Raw genomic sequence first — 19,883 nt, forward strand, 5'->3', positions numbered from 1 at the left:
CTTTTAAGTGCCGTCTGTTCACTAAGTGGTGTTCTTCCCGTCGGGAAGACCCCCAGAGATGCGCAGTCAGATCAGTGCTTTCCTTCCTGCAAGAGAGGTTGGAAGGGAGGCTGTCCCCTTCCACCTTGAAGGTGTACGTTGCTGCCATAGCAGCACACCACGACGCAGTCGACAGTAAGTCCTTAGGGAAGCATGATCTGATCATCAGGTTCCTAAGAGGCGCCAGGAGGCTGAATCCCTCCAGGCCGCGCCTCGTTCCCTCATTGGACCTCTGTAGTTTTTCAGGGTCTATAGAGAGCCCCCTTTGAGCTTTGCAGTCAGCCGAGCTTAAGGCACTCTCCTTGAAGACTGCCCTCCTGACTGCGCTCACTTCCATCAAGAGGGTAGGTGACCTGCAAGCGTTCTCTGTCAGCAAAACGTGCCTGGAGTTCGGTCCGGGCTATTCTCACGTGATCCTGAGACCCCGACCGGGCTATGTGCCCAAGGTTCCCACCACTCCTTTTAGGGGCCAGGTGGTGAACCTGCAAGTGGTGAAACTGCAAGCACTGCCCCAGGAGGAGGCAGACCCAGCCCTGTCGTTGCTGTGTCCGGTGCGTGCTTTACGCATCTATTTGGATCGCACGCAGTGCTTTAGAATCTCTGAGCAGCTCTTTGTCTGCTTTGGTGCACAGCGGAAAGGAAGCGCTGTGTCCAAGCAGAGGATCGCCCACTGGCTCATTGACGCCATAACTATGGCATATCTCACCCAAAACATGCCGCCCCCGGTAGGGCTACAAGCCCATTCTACCCGTGGTGTAGCGGCTTCTTGGGCCCTGGCCAGAGATGCCTCTCTAACAGACATTTGCAGAGCAGCGGGCTGGGCAACACCCAACACCTTTGCAAGGTTCTACAACCTCCGGGTGGAACCGGTTTCGTCCCAGGTAGTGGCACGCAACACAAGCGGATAAGCCCGGGATAGCTGGCCGGGTATATCGCTTGCACATAGCGCCTTCCACCTCCTTTTGAGCTGAAGACGTGCACTGTTAATTCCCAGTAGTGTTCACAAAAGTTGTTCCCTGGTTGACTTCCTCCGAGCCCTGTGACAGTCGAGTTTTCGGAGAGACTCGCTGCCGGCCCAGTACACACGCTAACTAAGAGTCTGATTCTAGGGTAGGTGCTCCGCATGTGGTGGTTCCCTGTAAGGCTAACTCCATGCGATCTATATCTTCCGCTAATTAATTTCCCTGCTGGCAAACTGCGTCTTCCTTGGGCAGAGCCCCTCTGCCCCAGTCTCCATGTTGTAGTAACTCCTCCCCCATTGGGCAGGATCTACCTTGAAGGCTCTCCACATGGTTGGAAAGACCATGTGATGTATTCTTCCACTTAAATATCCCCCCCTCTCTTGGGGCGAGGTGTGGTCTCTGCGGTGTCCTCCCCTTGGGAGGGACACCCCCCGACTAGACCTGGCGGCCCAGTCGGATAATCCCCCTTCTCTTTTAGGGAGTGGAAAAAGAGAAGGGGAAAGAGGCCACGACTGGGTTAAGCCTGTCTCTATCTCTGGGTAGTCGACTTGTCCCCAAAATGGGCCGTTCGACACTCATAACTGTGTTGGGGGAGGTTACGTGTCGACCTGGTGTGCTAGCTATGAGGCACATAGCAAGTCTGCCCACCACACACCGCCAGTTCACGTAACACAGTTCAGCCTTGTGGCGTTTTGTATAGGGACCCCTAGTGTCACTACATCGACACCAACGTCGAGTGAGTGACAGATAGGGAACGTCATGGTTACTGGTGTAACCTCCATTCCCTGATGGAGGGATTACAGGGAATGACGATACAGCACTCTGTGAACAGCCAGCTTCTTTGGCAATGAATGTTTGTGGCTTACCCTCCTTGTGAAGGGTGTCAATGATTGTTTTCTGGACAACTGTCAGATCAGCAGTCTTCCCCATGATTGTGTAGCCTAGTGAACCAAACTGAGAGACCATTTTGAAGGCTCAGGAAACCTTTGCAGGTGTTTTGAGTTGATTAGCTGATTGGCATGTCACCATATTCTAATTTGTTGAGATAGTGAATTGGTGGGTTTTTGTTAAATGTGAGCCAAAATCATCACAATTAAAAGAACCAAAGACTTAAACTACTTCAGTCTGTGTGCACTGAATTTATTTAATACATGAGTTTCACAATTTGAGTTGAATTACTGAAATAAATGAACTTTTCCACGACATACTAATTTATTGAGATGCACCTGTATATATATATAGTCTGTATGTGCTGCATGCTTCAGAGTGCTCTGCGCACTGTCATCTACTATACACAAATACACTCCCAGAGCAAGTGTGATACTCATGATGAGGTGTTTTTAGTGTATGAGCGGCTAGCTTCACACATTCATATTGAAGCACGCAGCACATGCAGATTATATTTTATTAAATCACAGAATTTTAAATCACTACCACCTCGTGGGGCAAATTTTTTTTTTTTTTTAAATCTGCAGTTTGACCATTGTTGTTGTCAAACATTTACAACTCAAATGTTTTTGTAGTTAAGACTGCAAAAGTTTCGGAACTAAAAAAATTTCACTTTATCAATACATGTACTTGTAACAAAAACCTTGTCAGCAACACAATCAAACAGTTTTTATACTACTATATTTTCCAGGACAAATAATTATTTGCAGGATATTAAGGTATTTTTCTCATCTTCCATTACTATTCCATGACTGGAAAACTGTATTGCAAAATTCCAGGTTTTCCAAGATTTCCAGGATGCGTGGGAACCCTGCTTATGTTGTTTTGTGTGCAGGTCCCTCAGCATTGGATGCTGGTGTCCCCACCAGACTTTTAAACTAACTTAACTAACTTCATCATAAAAATCATTCTGGTCAACCAGCTAGACCAGCACCGAATCATGGGAATTGCGTGCTGGTTAAGCTGGTCTTTTTAGCATGGCTGAAGTCTGCCGCTTCATGTTATTTCTAAATACACGCATCTTGAAAAAGAAAAGTGTTTGATTCCTTGCAGAACAACAGACACATTTGTGCATTGCAGCTCCCCTAATGTAATAAATCCCACACTTACTGACCAAGGAATTTCATTACTTTTCCATAACTTTTCCAGTTGTTTACTGGATAAGAAATTTTTTTAGATTAAAAAAATCTACAAATTCATCCTGATTCACTAAAGAAGCACTTTAGGCTGATTTTTTAAACCAGTTCGACTGATTCATTGAAAAGAACTGACTCACAATGATGATTCGTTCACAAACTGGAGATCGCTATGGCTTACGAGCCCATTTTACTCTATAAAAGACAAGAGCAATAACTAGCTGATTAACTATTTTAGAGCAGTTAATGTTTACTATTTACAGTTAATATTTTACTAATATGGAAAATTACATATTTTTTTCCAGGATTTCCATGTGTAAACCCTGTTTCTTTCAAACATCAGCAGATTTTCACCTCAAATCAACATTTTCCAAATCCTCCCAGTAATTTCATGCCAGGGAAAGAACAATCTTCTAACACTAACATGCACAGAGCAACACATTCCTTATATCGAGCTCCAGAATTCATGAATGAAACAAATGATGCAATGCTCTTAAATAGGAGTCTGCAATCCGCTGATGGACGACTTTGCTTCTGTCTGCTCCCTGATAAAAAGCAGCATTTCCAACCACATCCATAAATACGCAGAAGAAAGCATCCAGCAAGATTATGGTGCAAATGGTCATTAACTGGTTTATGTTTCTGAGCATCACTTACCACCACTTTGCCTTTATGGGTCCTGACTGTGGCTCCAAACCACTGACGAGATTTAAACTCCAGAGGCTCCCGTGTCCCATTCACTTTAATCATCCTGTTATCTGGGAAAAAGAAAGAGTGAGAGAAAGAATGAAAGAATGAGTGCGACTTTATTATAATAAACAAAAAATATCAGGCAGCTGAGAAATGCAACACATGGGAAGTACTTGCAGCAATATACTCAATTTTGAAAACAACATGAGCCATGAAACAGCAAATTATACTGTTTTCTAATGAGTCTGAGTTTATTTGTTTATATGAAGGCACATCTCCAGGGGGTCGTTTTACTCTTAGAGTGTATATACAGTATGTTGACATGTGGCTGTGGATTTGTATCTACGGAGGTTCTGTTTGTGCCAGAAAAGATCTCGGTGCAGCTGGGCCTATTTAGTGTTCCATAAGGTACAGTCTTCACCTCATAAAAACACATCAACTCTAATCCTTCTCTGCTTTTTTCTCTCCATTTCTCATGCCTTTACTATTGACATTTTTCTTCACCCTCAATGCAAGTCATTTACTTTATCTCTTGGAATAGCAAATACACTTGAAATTCTAACAGATATTACTCTACTCAGCTGCAGTTATTAAGTAATTTTCAACCTTACAACCGCTGTTCCATAGACTTCCATTCTAAATGGCATCCTACATCAGGAAGAATTGAAATTATTTTCTGTTGTAGTTGACCACAGATCTTAGCGTGTATTTAACCCTGAATACTGCTTAATGTTCTCAGTCTCTGTTAAAGGGATAGATCACCCAAAAGTGATAATTCTCTCATAATTTACTTACCCTTATGCCGTTTTCTGCAAAACAAAAATGAAGATGCTTTGAAGGTTGTATGAATTGTTTTTGTCCTTATGTAAGTCAATGCGGTCCAACATTTTCAAGCTCCAAAAAGGACATAAAGGTAGCATTAAGTAATCCATTTGACTTAAGTGGTTAATCCATGTCCTCTGAAGCAATACAATTGCTTTTAGTGAGAAAAAGACCAAAATTTAAGTCCTTACTTACTATAAATCTTGAGATCTGGCCTGATTGGAACACAGTGCAGGTGTGTGGAAGTGTGTGAATGAGTTTCTTTCATGAACGTACCAAGGAGACTGCTGATGTCAAGATTTACTGTATAGTGACATATGTATGGACAAAACACTTCATGCATCTTTCAAAATATCTTTGTTTGTTTTTCACAGATGAAAGTAAATCACATGAGTTTGAGTAAATAATGAGAAAATTATAATTTTTGGATGAACTGTCCCTTTTATCATGCATTCATTTATTGTATTATCTTCTCCAAAAGGTCTTTTCATGCCAAAATAATCACAGGTGCAAAATTTTTACATCTCTTTTTTGTTGTTACGTGAGTGCTTAGGCAAAACGTGCATTAGATTAGATGAACAGAATTACATTAAACACAGACATAACAAGCACAAATTCATCTACAACACTCATAAATTCATATGGTACTACACTATTTCAGTTTCATAAACACAAGAATTCTGTTCTAACTCAAAAACACAGCAAAATATAAACAGCCCAGAAAAATCAGGAAATCCTGCTTTAATGAGCAAATGTTCTAGTGTCACACATTGCACGATCATGCATGGCCAGACTCACAGCCATCATCTGGTGCTTAAAAACACCTGTTTCATTCTTTTTGTACAAAACACCTGCTTGTAATTTTTCTCAGTTGTAAATGATTCCTTACTGCTGCAATGTTATGAATCATGGCTGCTATATTAACTGTGATATTTGTAAATGAAGGTGACTTGTGTTGGGAATAAGACAGTATGGACTAACACATGCTCTCTACTCTGAAAATAAGATTATGAAAACAGTGCTCAGATAAAAACTATGAATTTTTGTTTTTTATTGTCTTTTAGTCTTCAAAATCAATATCTACAATGTGTGGAACGTAAATGCTGTAAGACCTCTGTATCTCCAGGATATCCTATGTAATGTAACTGTGTAGTTGTGTGCGTGCGTGTACAGTATGTGTGTGTGTAAATCTGATAGACAAGGTCCACTGGTACATGACCTTGTGGGGTATATCTAATGAATTTACTCTTTTCGGTCAGGACTGTATTAGTTACACACACATCCTGTCATCAGACATGTCAGTCGCACAGACACGTGCCATGCCCCCTATGGAGAGCTCTGAGGACCACAGTGGGAAGAGCACACAGGATCAATGGTCAAGTGTGGTAAAGACAACATGACTAATGAATCTGAAAATGTGTGTGTTCTGGATAGATGTTCTTGAAGGAGTGGAGGTTTGAAATGAATGGTGTGTGTGTTATACTAACTAAAAACAGACAGCACTTCTGCCCTCCCTCTAGAGTCTGAACTCTTCACTTATTTTCCATTTGTTCACAGCTCTTTTAACCCCCCTTTCTTGTGTGTGCACACACAGACACTCTCCCATTCCCTAGTACGCTCGTTTGCCCCGATGGGATGAGACCACCGGCTCGTCTCCTCGAGACAAGGAGCACATCGCTCGCACCTCAGAAAAACTCTGAGTCTTGCAGTGCGGCTAGCATTCGCAATGTCTCGTTCCCTTCGTCTCAGGGAACCGAGGTTACGTACATAACCAAGACTTTCTCTTATGACTCAGGCCACTTGACATTGCGTGCTAATGCATATGGGGAACAGAATACCATAACACCGCACTACACAACATAATCTTCCAGAGAAGATACTTAAAAATTAAGATTTTTAGAAGAATATTTTAGCTCTGTAGGCCAAAATTTTGATGCTCCAAAAAGCACATAAAGGCAGCATAAAAGTAATCCATAAGAATCCAGTAGTTAAATCAATATCTTCAGAAGTGATATGATAGGTGTGGGTGAGAAACAGATCAATATTTGTCATTTTTTGCTAGACATTCTTCTCCCTGCACAGCAGGGGGCGATATGCAGAGAAGAATGTGAATCTCCAAAAACACAAGAATAATGAGAATTAAAATTTTTGGGTGAACTATCCCTTTAAGGGCTCTTGTCAGATCTTGATGAATTTGTCAATAAGAAGAGAGGTATGGAAACACTTCTAACAATTATATATAATGCTGAAATATAAACCAAAGCAAGATCATGCTTTATTAATGCCTACTTTCGCTATTTCATAGCTTTTAAAGTCCTGAATGGATTCTTAATTCAGTGTAGTTACAGTTTCAGTGTCGAAAGAATTTAGATCATTAGTTCTGTACAGCAGTACCACCGCTCCCTAAATGCAGAGTACGCAGCCTAATGTGCATAGGGCACTATAACCTCAGTCATGGAACACTAGCTGTGTCTGAAACCGCCCCCTATCCACTATATAGTGCACTATTTCGAGTGTCTGCCATTTTGTAGGAGTGTCTGAATTCTGAATGAGCCACTCATTCCCTACTTTTGTTTACTCATTCTTACCCACAATGCACTCTAATTTCGAGTGTACATTTGATGTACACTCGACAATGGTTAATTGCCCACAATCCACCATGGGGAAGACGTACCAGCAGGGAGTTTACTGCTTCCTTCACTCCTGCAATGTTTTATTTCATGCTGAATGTATTAAATTTCTTTTTGACAAATAATTTCTTGATTAAAATAACATATTAAGATATAGAGGCAAAACATACAGATACATTTTAAAATGTACTCTTTATTTGATAAAATGTGTTTACTCTTTATATTAACATACAGTATATATTAAAAATGACAAAAAGAATGAAGATATATTGTATTAATATATTTTTTAATAAGAATAACAAGTAAAGTCCAAGTATTTTAAAAGTTCCTATGTGACGTTGTTTCTGCGACAGCCCCAGAGCTCCGAAGCTCGGTGTATACGTCAGCATCCGAATTCAATCACTCATTTTGTTCACTCACTGCTGAGATATAGTGCACTCACTGCCATTCACTATATAGGAAATAGTGAATGAGTGAACGATTTCGGACACAGCCACTCTCTTTGCCATACGATCGCCTCGCGCCTGCACATCTCTCATGCGCGTGCCTCGCTGTGCACGCGCAGAAAAGCTGTCTGTTCGTGCTCCATTTGTCAATCATGCAAACGGCAGAGCAAACGGCATTTACACTTAACTTGGATGTTTACATGGATTTATAAAGTTAATCCGCCCGAAGTAGATTAAATAGTTTCCAGTAAATGCGTAAATACTGCTCATGACATGGGGGATGCGGGACAAAGCGCACTGATATATTGCTGCACTGATTTAAAAATGTACATTTAAATCTGATGTCATAAGAGCCCAGTTACATTATCACCCTTATAATGACCATCACATTACACAGAAAAGCCCATGTTAGCATTAGAGCCAAAACTTACCTAAGCGTGCTGCCTTAGATTGAATCTGAGATTTTAATCTTGAAATATCAGCTTGTCTTGGTGTTAAATGAAGGCATTGCATGACGAAACTATTCTTTTTTTCACTGTGCAGAGCAAAGAAAGTGTTTCACTTTGAAGAGTTTGATGCTGCAGCATTGATGACTTGAGTGACAGTCTGTGTCAGCAGTGTACGCAGCTGTGTGAACTTCCGCTCTCGTAAAAATCCCATTCAATAATCTCTCAATAAATTACACATTAACTAAAATTAAACCCAGTAATGTAACGACAGGAACACCACCCATTGTAAAGAAGTAAAAGTTAAAAAAATAAATAATTAGAAATGTACTTGAGTGAGAGTAAAAAGTGTCCACTTTTAAACCTACTCTAAAAGTATTTTTTTCCCCAAATGATACTCAAGTAAATGTAACGGAGTAAATGTAGTGCGTTACTAACCATCTCTGCTTGCGCCTGAGAGAGGAGATCCCTCCTCAGTGGTATTTCCCATGGCGAGCTGTATAACATCTCTATCATTTCTGGAAACCATGGCTGATTGGGCCATTTTGGCGCAATTAACAGAACTGATCCATGTCTACTCGGACTTTGCTGATGACAGAATGAAGGAGTCACACCAGGGAAGTGCATACTTGTGTTTCGTGGGCCAGTGTGTCATGGCGACATATATACACCACTACTGTTGTGTTTTCCGAACGAATCAGAAGGTGGTGATTCATAATATCGGAATGAAAAGCTCTCAAAGCTAGAAAGACTCTGACAGTTGACATGTCACAGCCGTTTCTCACCTGTTTCCAGGTGTCGAAATTTGGGCGTACATTACACACCATGCCCCAACCTGTGTTGGATGTATTTGTTAGCACTTTATTTCTGAAAACTTGACCCAGCAAAACACCCTGTTAGTAGAAGGCTAGCACTGTCCATGGTGCTAGAGCAGCCAGACAGTGGCGAGTTACCTGTCCCTGTGGGAGTGACGTCACTTCCTGTTCCTGTTCCTGTTGCTGACGGCACGCTGCGCGAGTGTTTGAAGCTTGCTAGCTTGCTTAGCATTGCTTATTCTTATAAGTTCATTGTTTTATCCTTTGCCATTTTACCTTGTTCTTCTGGTTTTTCCACTTTTCTACTGTTTCATCTGTGTGTAATATACCACGTGCACCCGTTTCTCTCAGGGTTTTTTTCTTCTTTTTTCCGCTTGTCTACATCTCGCGTCTCGACTGCGTGCATTCGTTTTTCTCCACTGTGTTTTACACAGATTATTGCATCAATCTCAAACATCTGCTGATTAGGAACCACATCGATCTCAAACCCTCGCTGCTCAAGAACAACCATAACAACAACAACAAACAATTGCAACAACAACAAAAGTCATGGCATTCTCTCATGTTATTTCTTCCTGCATTGCATGCCACATGTTTACTATAGCTTTTTCCATCAGCAGTGAGGGATTTACATGTGATGAAAGAAATTAGTCAGGCTGACGGAGAAGGTTAATGATTTAGAGACATGCTAGTGGAGGTCAGTGAGAAAGAGAAGCCGGTAGATACTGATTCGGATGCGGGTAGTATAGCAACCAACACACAATTTGGTTCTGGCTGAAGAGCCCCCGCAGCAGGGCGATTGGGTGACGTCTCGGCGGCATACTCACTCAGCAAAGCGACACCACTCTCCCATTCCTGTTAAGGTTTCCAATCGATTCTCCCCACTCAGTGATGCATCCACTGAGGATCATGTTGAAAGAGCCCTTATTGGTGATTCTATTGTAAGGAATGTGGAAATAGAGACTCCAGCCAACATTGTTAAATGCATTTCGGGGGCTCAGGCATCTGACATCAGATCAAATTTAAAAGTGCTGGCTAATGCTAAACGTAGATTTTCTAAAATTGTTATTCATGTTGGGACTAATGATGTCTGGCTTCGCCAGTCAGAGATCACTAGAGATAATGTTAAATAGGTTTGTGAACTTGCAAAAACTATGTCAGACACTGTAATATGCTCTGGCCCCCTCTCTGCTTGTCGTGGTGACATGGTTTATAGTAGATTCGTTTCACTGAATGGCTGGATGTCTGAGTGGTGTCTGGAGAATAGCATAGGATTTACAGACAATTGGAAGAGTTTTTGGGGTAGACCTGAACTGCTGAAGAGAGATGGACTCCATCCCTCCAGGGAAGGTGCCACTCTCCTCTCTAGTAATTTGGCTCATAGTCTTAATAATGATAGTATTTGACTAACTGGGGCCCAGGTCAGGAAGCAGACAAACTAGTTAATCCGAACGTCAGCTAGCTGCCTTGAGATGTCACATAGGCCACATAAACTACAACACAAGACTGTATCACATAGATATCACATAGAGACTGAGCCTGTTCCCTGAACTACTAAACACAAAACTCTCACTAAATCATTTAGAAAAAATTTGATTATGGTCAAATTTGAAAAACATTTTTTTGAAGATAAACATCATAGTAGGGCTACTAAACATTAGATCTCTTTCTACCAAAGCACTAATTGTAAATGAAATTATTACAGATCATAGTTTGGATGCACTCTGCTTGACTGAACCTGGCTTAAACAGGATGAATATATTAGTTTAAATGATTCTACTCCCCCAGGCTATTGTTATAAACATGAGCCTCGCCTGAAGGGTCGAGGAGGAGGTGTTGCTGCAATTTACAATGAAGTTTTTGGTGTTACTCAGAAGACAGTATATAAGTTTCAGTCTTTTGAACTAATAATGCTTAATGTGACACCATCAGATACAATAAAAAAATCTCTGTCATCTCTTGCCCTTGCTACAGTAAATAGATCACCCGGGCCTTACTCTGGTTTCCTTGGTGAATTTGCAAATTTTCTATCTGATCTAGTAGTTAATGTACACTACCGGTCAAAAGTTTTGAAACACTTACTCATTCTTTATTATAATTTTTTTTTCTTCACATTTTAGAATAATAGAAAAGTCATTAAAACTATGGAATAACATAAATGGAACTATGGGAATTATGTTGTGACTAAACAAAATCCAAAATAAATCAAAACTGTGTTATATTTTAGCATCTTCAAAGTAGTCACCCTTTGCCTAGAATTTCCAGAAATGTACTCTTGACATTTTCTCAACCAACTTCTTGAGGTATCACCCTGGGATGCTTTTTAAACAGTATTGAAGGAGTTCCCATCTATATGCTGGGCACTTATTTTCTGCTTTTCTTTATTATTTGGTCCAAGTCATCAATTTCAAAAACGTTTTTTTAAATTACATTTTAGATTTATAATGAAATAAATTAATATGGTGGCACAATTATATTTTTGTCTACAAAACTAATTTTAAACATTAAAGCATACGCCTTCAGATCAAAAGATTTTTAAGATCATGGGAAACATTTCGGTCAAGTGTTTCAAAACTTTTGACCGGTAGTGTAGATAGAGCTTTAACTGTTGGTGACTTCAACATTCACACAGATAATGAAAATGACACATTGGGATTAGCATTTAGCGATATTCTCAACTCTCTTGGAGTCAGACAAAATGTGACAGGACCAACTCATCACCATAATCATACGCTAGATTTAATTCTGTCATATGGAGTTGATGTTGATACTATAGAAATTCTACAGCAGAGTGATGACATCTCAGATCATTACCTCATCTCTTGTTTGTTGCGATCAGCTAATGTCACTCAATCTACACCATGCTATTGTTCAAGTAGAACTATTCTTTTGACCACTAAAGACAGCTTCACTAATAATCTTCCAGAATTGTCTCACATACTCAGTAAGCCAAAAAGTCTAGAAGAACTTGAATAACAGAAAATATAAATACAGTCTACTCTAGCACTCTTGATAGTCACCCCTCTTCGAAGAAAATTAAAGAAAAAAAGCCTCGCACCGTGGTACAATGATCACACTCATGCTCTCAAGAGAGCAGCTCGGAAAATGGAGCACAAGTGGTAGAATACAAAATAAGAGGTAGTTCACGATGCATGGAAGGATAGTGTCTGTAGCTACAGACAGGCACTAAAAGCTGCCAGGTCAGCACATTTGAGCAAACTCATAGAAAATAACCACAACAATCCTAGGTGTTTATTCAGTACTATAGCTAAACTGGTTAGGAATAAAGTATCGACTGAACCAGATATTCTGTCACAGCACAATAGTAATGACTTCATGGATTTCTTTACTGATAAAATTGAAATAATCAGAAATAAAATTGGAACTATGCAATCAACTGTCACAGCACCTTAGAAAACAGTGTCTCATAATTGTGCTCACAAGCAACTTCAATCCTTTGCTGTCATAGGTCATGAAGAGCTAACAAAACTTATCAAAAAATCAAAAGCCACAACATGTATGTTAGATCCAGTACCAACTAAGCTCTTAAAAGAGGTATTCCAGTAATCTCAGAACCTCTTCTTAATATTATTAACTCTTTGCTATCCTTAGGACATGTCCCAAGAAACTTTAAAATGGCAGTTATCAAACCGCTTATTAAGAAGCCACAGCTTGATCATAGAGAATTGGCTAATTACAGACAGATTTCAAACATACCATTTAAGTAGAAAATACTAGAAAAGGTAGTGTCCTCCCAACTATGTTCATTTCTACAGAGAAATGGAATATATGAACAATTTCAATCAGGATTTAGGCCCCATCACCGTACAGAGACTGCACTTTACAGAGTTACAAATAACTTGCTCTTATCATCTGATCGCAGCTGCATTTCTCTCCAATTGCTTTTAGATCTTAGTGCTGTCTTTCGACATGATAGATCACAACATGCTTTTGAAGAGGCTGGAGTATTATGTTGGCATTTGTGGACTTGCATTAGCATGGTTTAGGTCCTATTTATCAGACCGCTACCACTTTGTATGTGTAAATGAGGAATTGTCAAATCAAACAAAAGTTAAGTATGGAGTGCCACAGGGATCAGTTTAGGACCTCTGCTTTTCTCCTAATATATGCTTCCCCTGGAGATATTATCAGGAATCATGGAATAAGTTGCCGAAAATGTCGCCTTCAGCTTGCTCACAGGGGTTCTAAATACAATTATTTTGTATTATTTCATTTCTGCACACATTTTACAATCATATTTAATCAAACTACACAAAGCTCAGTGTAAGACATTATAGATATTACAGTTTAAATTTTTTTTTGTTAATGCATGATTTCCTGTAAAGCTGCTTTGAAACGAGGTGCGTTGTGAAAAGCGCTATACAAATAAAAATGACTTGACTTACCGCGATGCACATGAAAATGAGAATGACTTCAGTGGTAATTTTTTTTTTTCAGTTTGAACTGAAACAGACACCGAAGAATGGTCTGTACGCACTTGTTATTAGGTGCTAAAAAGGAGATTTACTGGCAGGTGAAAAGTGTGCTTTTCGCCAGTTGACATTAGACCAGATATTCCATATGGCAAAGCAGCAAGTCTCTGTGTTCGCTCAGTAGTGCCTCTGATTGGCTAGTAATAACCAATCACTGAGGTAATTCAAAACACACACACACCATTCATTTTCAATGGGGCGAGCGCCGCATTGATACATTTCATGAACGTGTGGGGAGCCAGAGACAGACCGAAATGAAGGACTTTAAATTGATAAGCAGTTCCCTCGAACGCAAATCGAAAAAAACGCCTGTAACAAGGTGCAATTGGAATATGAAGTACGCGTGCTTCAGAAAAATTTACGCAAAGCAGTCCTGAGGACAGATGTGTGATAAGATCTGTTTCTGAGTTAACATTTTGAATGGGTGCGTCGCGAGCGCATGATTGAAGCGTCTCAGACTAGAATGGGCCGAAGCGTAATGTGAGGCTTTGAAGTGGGAAAGCCCTTTATTGAAAAAGTGTGAGAGTCTCGTGCATGTGCGACGAGTGCTGTAATCTTTGTAATTCATTATAAAAATGGTAAATGGTAAAGCCCTTTATTGAAAAAGTGAGCGTCCCATGCGAGCACTGTACTCTTTTGGAATCTTTGTATGGTCATACATGATATAATGTGCCGCTCACCATTGGGAAGCAGTTGTGCATAATGTGCTTTATTGCATGTGATTAATGTGAGACACAGAAAACAACATATTGAACAACATTTTGATCAACAATATTCATTCCCCGGGGCTTGCGTGGCTTTACCAGCGGCTCGACGGTGACATTTGGCTGCGCTGAGGCAGCTGGTGTGGGGTTTTTACCAGGTTGCTCATTGACTTGCCAATAGCCTGTGTGGTGACTTTCGTGGCTTACAGTGTTAAGTCCGTAGCGGTGCGAAGCTTTTTGAATGTCTCTGGATCGTAGCCTTGCTCGTCCATTTGTTTGAGGAGCTTAGCTTGGAAAACTTGGAGTACCGTCATCGAATGGATTGCTGAACCAGTTTGGCCCACCGCTGTGTATGCTCTATCAGCCAGTGCGGCCATTAGTCGGCACGGCTTAGAAAGATGAACGGGGCATGAGTTCAATGCCCTGCTCCTCGCGAGGCAGAGATGTGCTGCTACCGCCTCTTTCAGGGGGGGTAGTTGGGCATAACCATTTTCTTCCTCGTGATCCACATTATATAGGATGTAATCGCTGCGTGGGCGAGCTGAATAGGGCGTGCCACAGGATTTTGACAGTTCGTTATGAACTTCAGGGAAGAACGGGGCAGATCTACGAGACACGGTTGCTTGACTGCGTCCAGACTGCAAAAACCATTCATCAAGGCGAGATTGTGTAGGTTCCTCTGAAGGAGACCAATTGATATCGAGCTCTTCAACAGCCCTCGCTGGGGGGAGGGGCGGTAGCATCATCCACTGACCACTCACCTGATGCAGCGAGAGACATGACATAGTCATCATCCCCAGCATCAGAACTGCCTGCGGAGGGCCGGAGCTCATCACGCACATAATGTATCGGCATAGACACATTGCATGGAGATTGAGGGGCTAGCAGGGCATGTGCCGGCATGAGGACCACCTCAAATTTAACCTGCTCAAACTCACGGCCCCGCCGTGCCTCCTCGTGTGACCCCTCGGGTATCACAGAAGAGGCGGGTGGGAGGGCACGAGAGGCTGAATCGTCCCTCAGAATGATGGCGATTCACGTGCGCAGCGTCTTTAGACTCATGCCCTCGCAGTGAAGGTAGTCTGTCTCCATGAGAGTCTGCGTGGGCATGGCTCAGACAGAGAATGCAGCTCTCATGCTGGTCTGATGCCTGGATGTGCCTCTCACACAACGAACACTAAAATATTTATATTTCACAAAATATACAACATATAATTGCTTTGTAAGGACACACAACACCTGCCGAAGTGTTGCGGGGAATCAGGATGCTGAAGCGGCCCATTCACCAGCGAAGCGTCAAGCTGAGAGGCGGAGTGATGTTTGCCGGAACACTGCAGGGGAGCGGAGAGTCTTCTCGTTGCCGTGAAGATTCTGCCCACTGGCTCATATAGCCGACAGTGAAGCAGTGGAGGGCTTCTAGACGAGAGATGAATCGCTGTCTTGAAGGAAGAAAATTCTGAGGAATGGTGTTTGTGCACCTGCTTTTATAGCGGAGAACTTCGTGCCTAAAAGGCTGGGGCTCAAACACCATAGCCAATATTAGAATATTGGCATTATTGTAAAGAGGTTTCAACTAGGTTGTGTGGAAGGACAACTCCCCATATGCATTAGCACGCAATGTCAAGTGTACCGTGTCGTAAGGGAAATTATTTGATGATGTTCAGGATTGTGAACTCTGACACACATCTGTATATAGAACCAAACACTGTATTTATGCATAGACAAGTTCAGTGACATTTACATAATCTTTTTACGAGCACTACAGAAAAGAATGGAGAACAAAAAGCAAATTTCCCTGTGTATTTTCTTTGAAGTTTCGGTTTTCTGAACTATGTCCAGACAAGCTTAAACATGCGCGCTCCTCCGGTACTGCACCACGGATGCTTGACGACCACCAATGCTGTTGCACGTGTTGAGTGTTAAACTCACCGCTGAGTTTTGCGCAGAGAGCGCTCGGATGTTTACCGCGATTTTATCAAAATAATTTGGAAGGTCAGATAAAATAATTGGTGGGCCTAATCGAATCTCTGAGTTACATTGAATAAAAACATTACATCGTACCGGAAGACTCTGAAAAGTTGCTGGTTCTCTGTTGACTAAAATTAGAGAAGTGCAGGCACTGCGTACCGGTGAGTACCCACCCAATTAAAGCACTGGTTATAACGCATGGATCTGAGTATTTCAGAACAAACCCACAGTGCACAGCAGCATCCATTCCATACCTCACAGTATATGACCAATGCAAAAGTGCTTTCACTATCAAATTCAAGTCAACAAAACAATAATTAAGAACTAAACAACAATGTAGGCCTACAGTAATTCAGTTCTAAGAAATGAAAAACAATTCTTACATTCTTTTATGCAGCTTCTTATTAATATTGAATTGATTGTGGATGCTAAAATAAACTAAAATGAAACCATGTTTACAGTCAGGAAAAGCGTAATTACTGTGATCAAAGCTCCCTCTAGAGAATGCTATGAATAAAACCGCGCGACTCCTTCCACAGCGCGCAAGTCTGTCTCCTGTCCGCGAGACGCCACGTTTCTCTCCAAACTGACCACTGTATTTCCCGGCAAGCCATGGCTCCTAAAAATAGTCCACAAATATAATACACACTCATGCCATCTGCCACCTAGATGACAACATCTATTTAAATGTGATTTAACAGTGTTTTGTGTCTCTAAAAAAGCCACACCTCCTTTTGCGCAAACTGGCATTCCAAGTTTGACTCTCTTGCACAATACCTACAACCTTCGTGTACTTTTCTTTTCCGAACCACACAAAGGGGGAACAAATCACTGGGAGTGAGAAAATTCTTAAATGCAAAGATAAAATGTTCAGGTGACCCGCGCGCGCAATGTACGTCTAATTGTGGCAGATTAGGCACTGAGGTAAATTTACGCGCCTTTCTCTGGAAACCTATAGTAATTACACCGCTCCTGAAATTTTAAACCAAACCATACGCGGTTAAATGAACTCTTTCTTGGATGTGTTTTTTTAATGTTGCTTTGTTGCTTTGAAAAAAATAAAATAATAAAAAAATAAAAATATATAAAAACTATAAAAGAAGGACATTTGTAGATAGACCTATAATACAGAAGAACATATTCTCGCTATTATTTGTAGTCTACAATTTTATTCGCGTACTCATCAATTCAAATTGAAATGTTTGATAATTTATGTTTAAAAAGGTCAGAAACGTTAGGACAGTTTATAAAACATATTTCTTTCTCAGCTCTTCTGTTTGCATTATTTTAAGGAATTCATGAGGGTACCTACTTGCTTTATCAAAGGGAATCTGGCGGCAGGAGGCTGGGTCTGATGCCGGCCAGGGGCAGTAGTACACCGCTCCGCCCTCCACAATCCCTGGTTGAGAGGTGTTCGCTTTAGGAGCCCCAACCAGCACCGACATGCTAGAAAGAGAAAGGTATAGATATACACACAACAGCATCCCACTAGATCAAACAAACCTACACGTATATGATACCACATAACTGAGAAGAAAAGAAAGCGATTAAAAAAGTGAGTTAGGCTACTTGGGGTCTGGTAGATTTAATGAAACTACGAGTGTTTTAATTTCAGTCTAGCTGTAAATATGCGTCATTAATCATGCAACTGAACTACAATATAACTTTAGGCGGAGTTGATGTTGGTCCACGTTGGTGGTGCTGAATGTGGGTTTTCACATAAGGATATGCGGTAAAAGTCTCAAAACATTAGTTTTGCATAAGCAAACTAAGCATGTCCTCTGATATTGTGGTTAATATGGCACTGGAAGATGGTTCTGCGAGCTTAAACACCAAAATAAGGTAAACCAGGCAGAGAATAATAATAATAATAATAATAATAATCCCACTTACGCGTTTCTGTCCTGTGTCGGGTGGAAAAAGTCAAGCGAGTATCCAAAATAACTTTCCTCTGGTCCACTGTAAACCGTTGGCTTCTCCAAATCCAAGTTAAAAGCAGCAGCTTCGCATAATAGTGAAAAAATGAGCAAAACTCCACGAAAAAACATGCGGGAAAAACAAGGGAGCATGACTTCAGTACAGTGTCTCCAAATATAATCCAATTGTTTTGATTAGAGATGTAAAAATGAAAGATACTGGCAGCTTGTACCGTCCGTGATCAGCTGTCATGAGTTGAGTGTGCGCTCCGTGCGTCTGCTGCTTTCTTCATGCAAGCCGCGCGCCTTTCTCTGCGAGCTCTCTGCCTACTTAACATTATAATAAGCTATGCAAGAGGCCGGGCTCCTGCGCATCACACAGCGCATCCGGCCAACTCCTTTTATGGCAAAAGACAAATAATCTGTTCTCCAAATTAAACATATATAAAATGGTATTATTAATAGGCCTATAGATAAAAGTTTCTTTGATATTATGGTAACACTTTACAATAAGGTTCCATTAGTTAACATTAGTAAATGCATTAGGTATTATAAAAAAACAAAAAACAATTAACGATATATTTTTTTACATCATTTATTAATCTTTGTTAATTGTTAATTGTTAGTTAATAGTGCATTGACTAATGTTAACAAATATAATTGTATTAGTATATGTTGAAATTAAGTAAGGAATAATTGAGAACGGACCATTGAATTATTGAAAAATAATGCACACCCGTGGTAGTAATGCGGCCACGACGCGCAGCGGAGTTACCTCGAGTGTGCATTATTTTTCAATAATTCAATGGGTCAGAGTCAATTATTCCGCTTTTACCACGGTTTCCACACCTTAAGACACCGTTCAGGGTTTTATATCAAGACATTTTTAACATGAACTAACAATAAACAATTGTTTTTTTTTATTTACTAACATTAACAAAGATAAAAAATAAAAAAAAATTCTGTAAAAAATATATATTGTTAATAGTTTTTTTCATTATACAGTACCTAATGCAGTAAGTAATGTTAACGAATGGAACCTTATTGTAAAGTGTTAGCAAAAGTCTGATGGGAGATGGCACTTGTCAGTATGGGGTCGGCAGAATGGGGTCGATGTCAGGATACTAGGAAATTTGGTAGCAACATGTATACTTCCTGTGTGATCATGCTGGTTTAAATTGGAACTGAAACTCCCCTCTAAATTCTCTAAATGCAAATTAAAATTATTCGTCTATGGGGAGGATGGGTAAAAAAAAAAAAAAAAATCTGACATTGCATCTGATTAGTTTCAGTTGGTTAATTCAGTGTCCCTTTTTCCCACTACCCCATATTCTTCTCCTTAAACTCACTAGCATCAGGAGCGTGCAAGTGTTGCACCTGTACATCTGAGTAAGGTGATTCCAAATACCAAAGCTAGACTTAATTTGTATGAAGCTAGTGGCCTACATGCATAATGCAAACACAATCACCTACAAGGAGAGAAAAAAATCCCATCTGATTATTAGAACCATGGCAAATTCCGCTCCACTTTTGCTAGAAGTTTATACAGAATCATTAAAGAACGGAAAGCTTCCCCCAACCATGACACAAGCCCGGATCAGTCTGATCCTTAAAAAGGACAAAGATCCAAGCGAGTGTAAGAGTTACCGTCCAATTTTCCTGATCCACCTATATGTAAAAATATTGTCAAAAATTTTGGCTAATCGATTAAGTTTTGACATCTCTTATACATATAGATCAGGTGGGGTTTATTAGGGGCCGCAGCTCTTCTGACAACATTACGCGTTTCATCAATATCATGTGGTCAGTGGCGAATGATCAGACTCCGATCGCTGCCAACTCACTTGACGCCGGAAGATTTTGGAAAT

General features: G+C 40.6%; 1 protein-coding gene across 1 annotated transcript in view; it reads right to left on the bottom strand.

The window, feature by feature from the left end:
- Positions 1-18,310, bottom strand: part of LOC127452993 (integrin alpha-8-like) — a 142,106-nt gene extending 123,796 nt beyond the window's left edge. The window contains exons 1-3 of the mRNA XM_051718944.1: positions 17,993-18,310; positions 17,412-17,545; positions 3,743-3,843 (exon numbers count right to left, since the gene is read on the bottom strand). Coding sequence (XP_051574904.1) covers positions 3,743-3,843; positions 17,412-17,545; positions 17,993-18,168 — 411 coding nt within the window. The 5' untranslated portion in view covers positions 18,169-18,310. The remainder of the gene's footprint in view (positions 1-3,742; positions 3,844-17,411; positions 17,546-17,992) is intronic.
- Between the last annotated feature and the right edge of the window lie 1,573 nt (positions 18,311-19,883).

Source organism: Myxocyprinus asiaticus, chromosome 15 (genome assembly GCF_019703515.2).
Source record: "Myxocyprinus asiaticus isolate MX2 ecotype Aquarium Trade chromosome 15, UBuf_Myxa_2, whole genome shotgun sequence".
In the NCBI taxonomy this organism is placed as follows: domain Eukaryota; kingdom Metazoa; phylum Chordata; class Actinopteri; order Cypriniformes; family Catostomidae; genus Myxocyprinus; species Myxocyprinus asiaticus.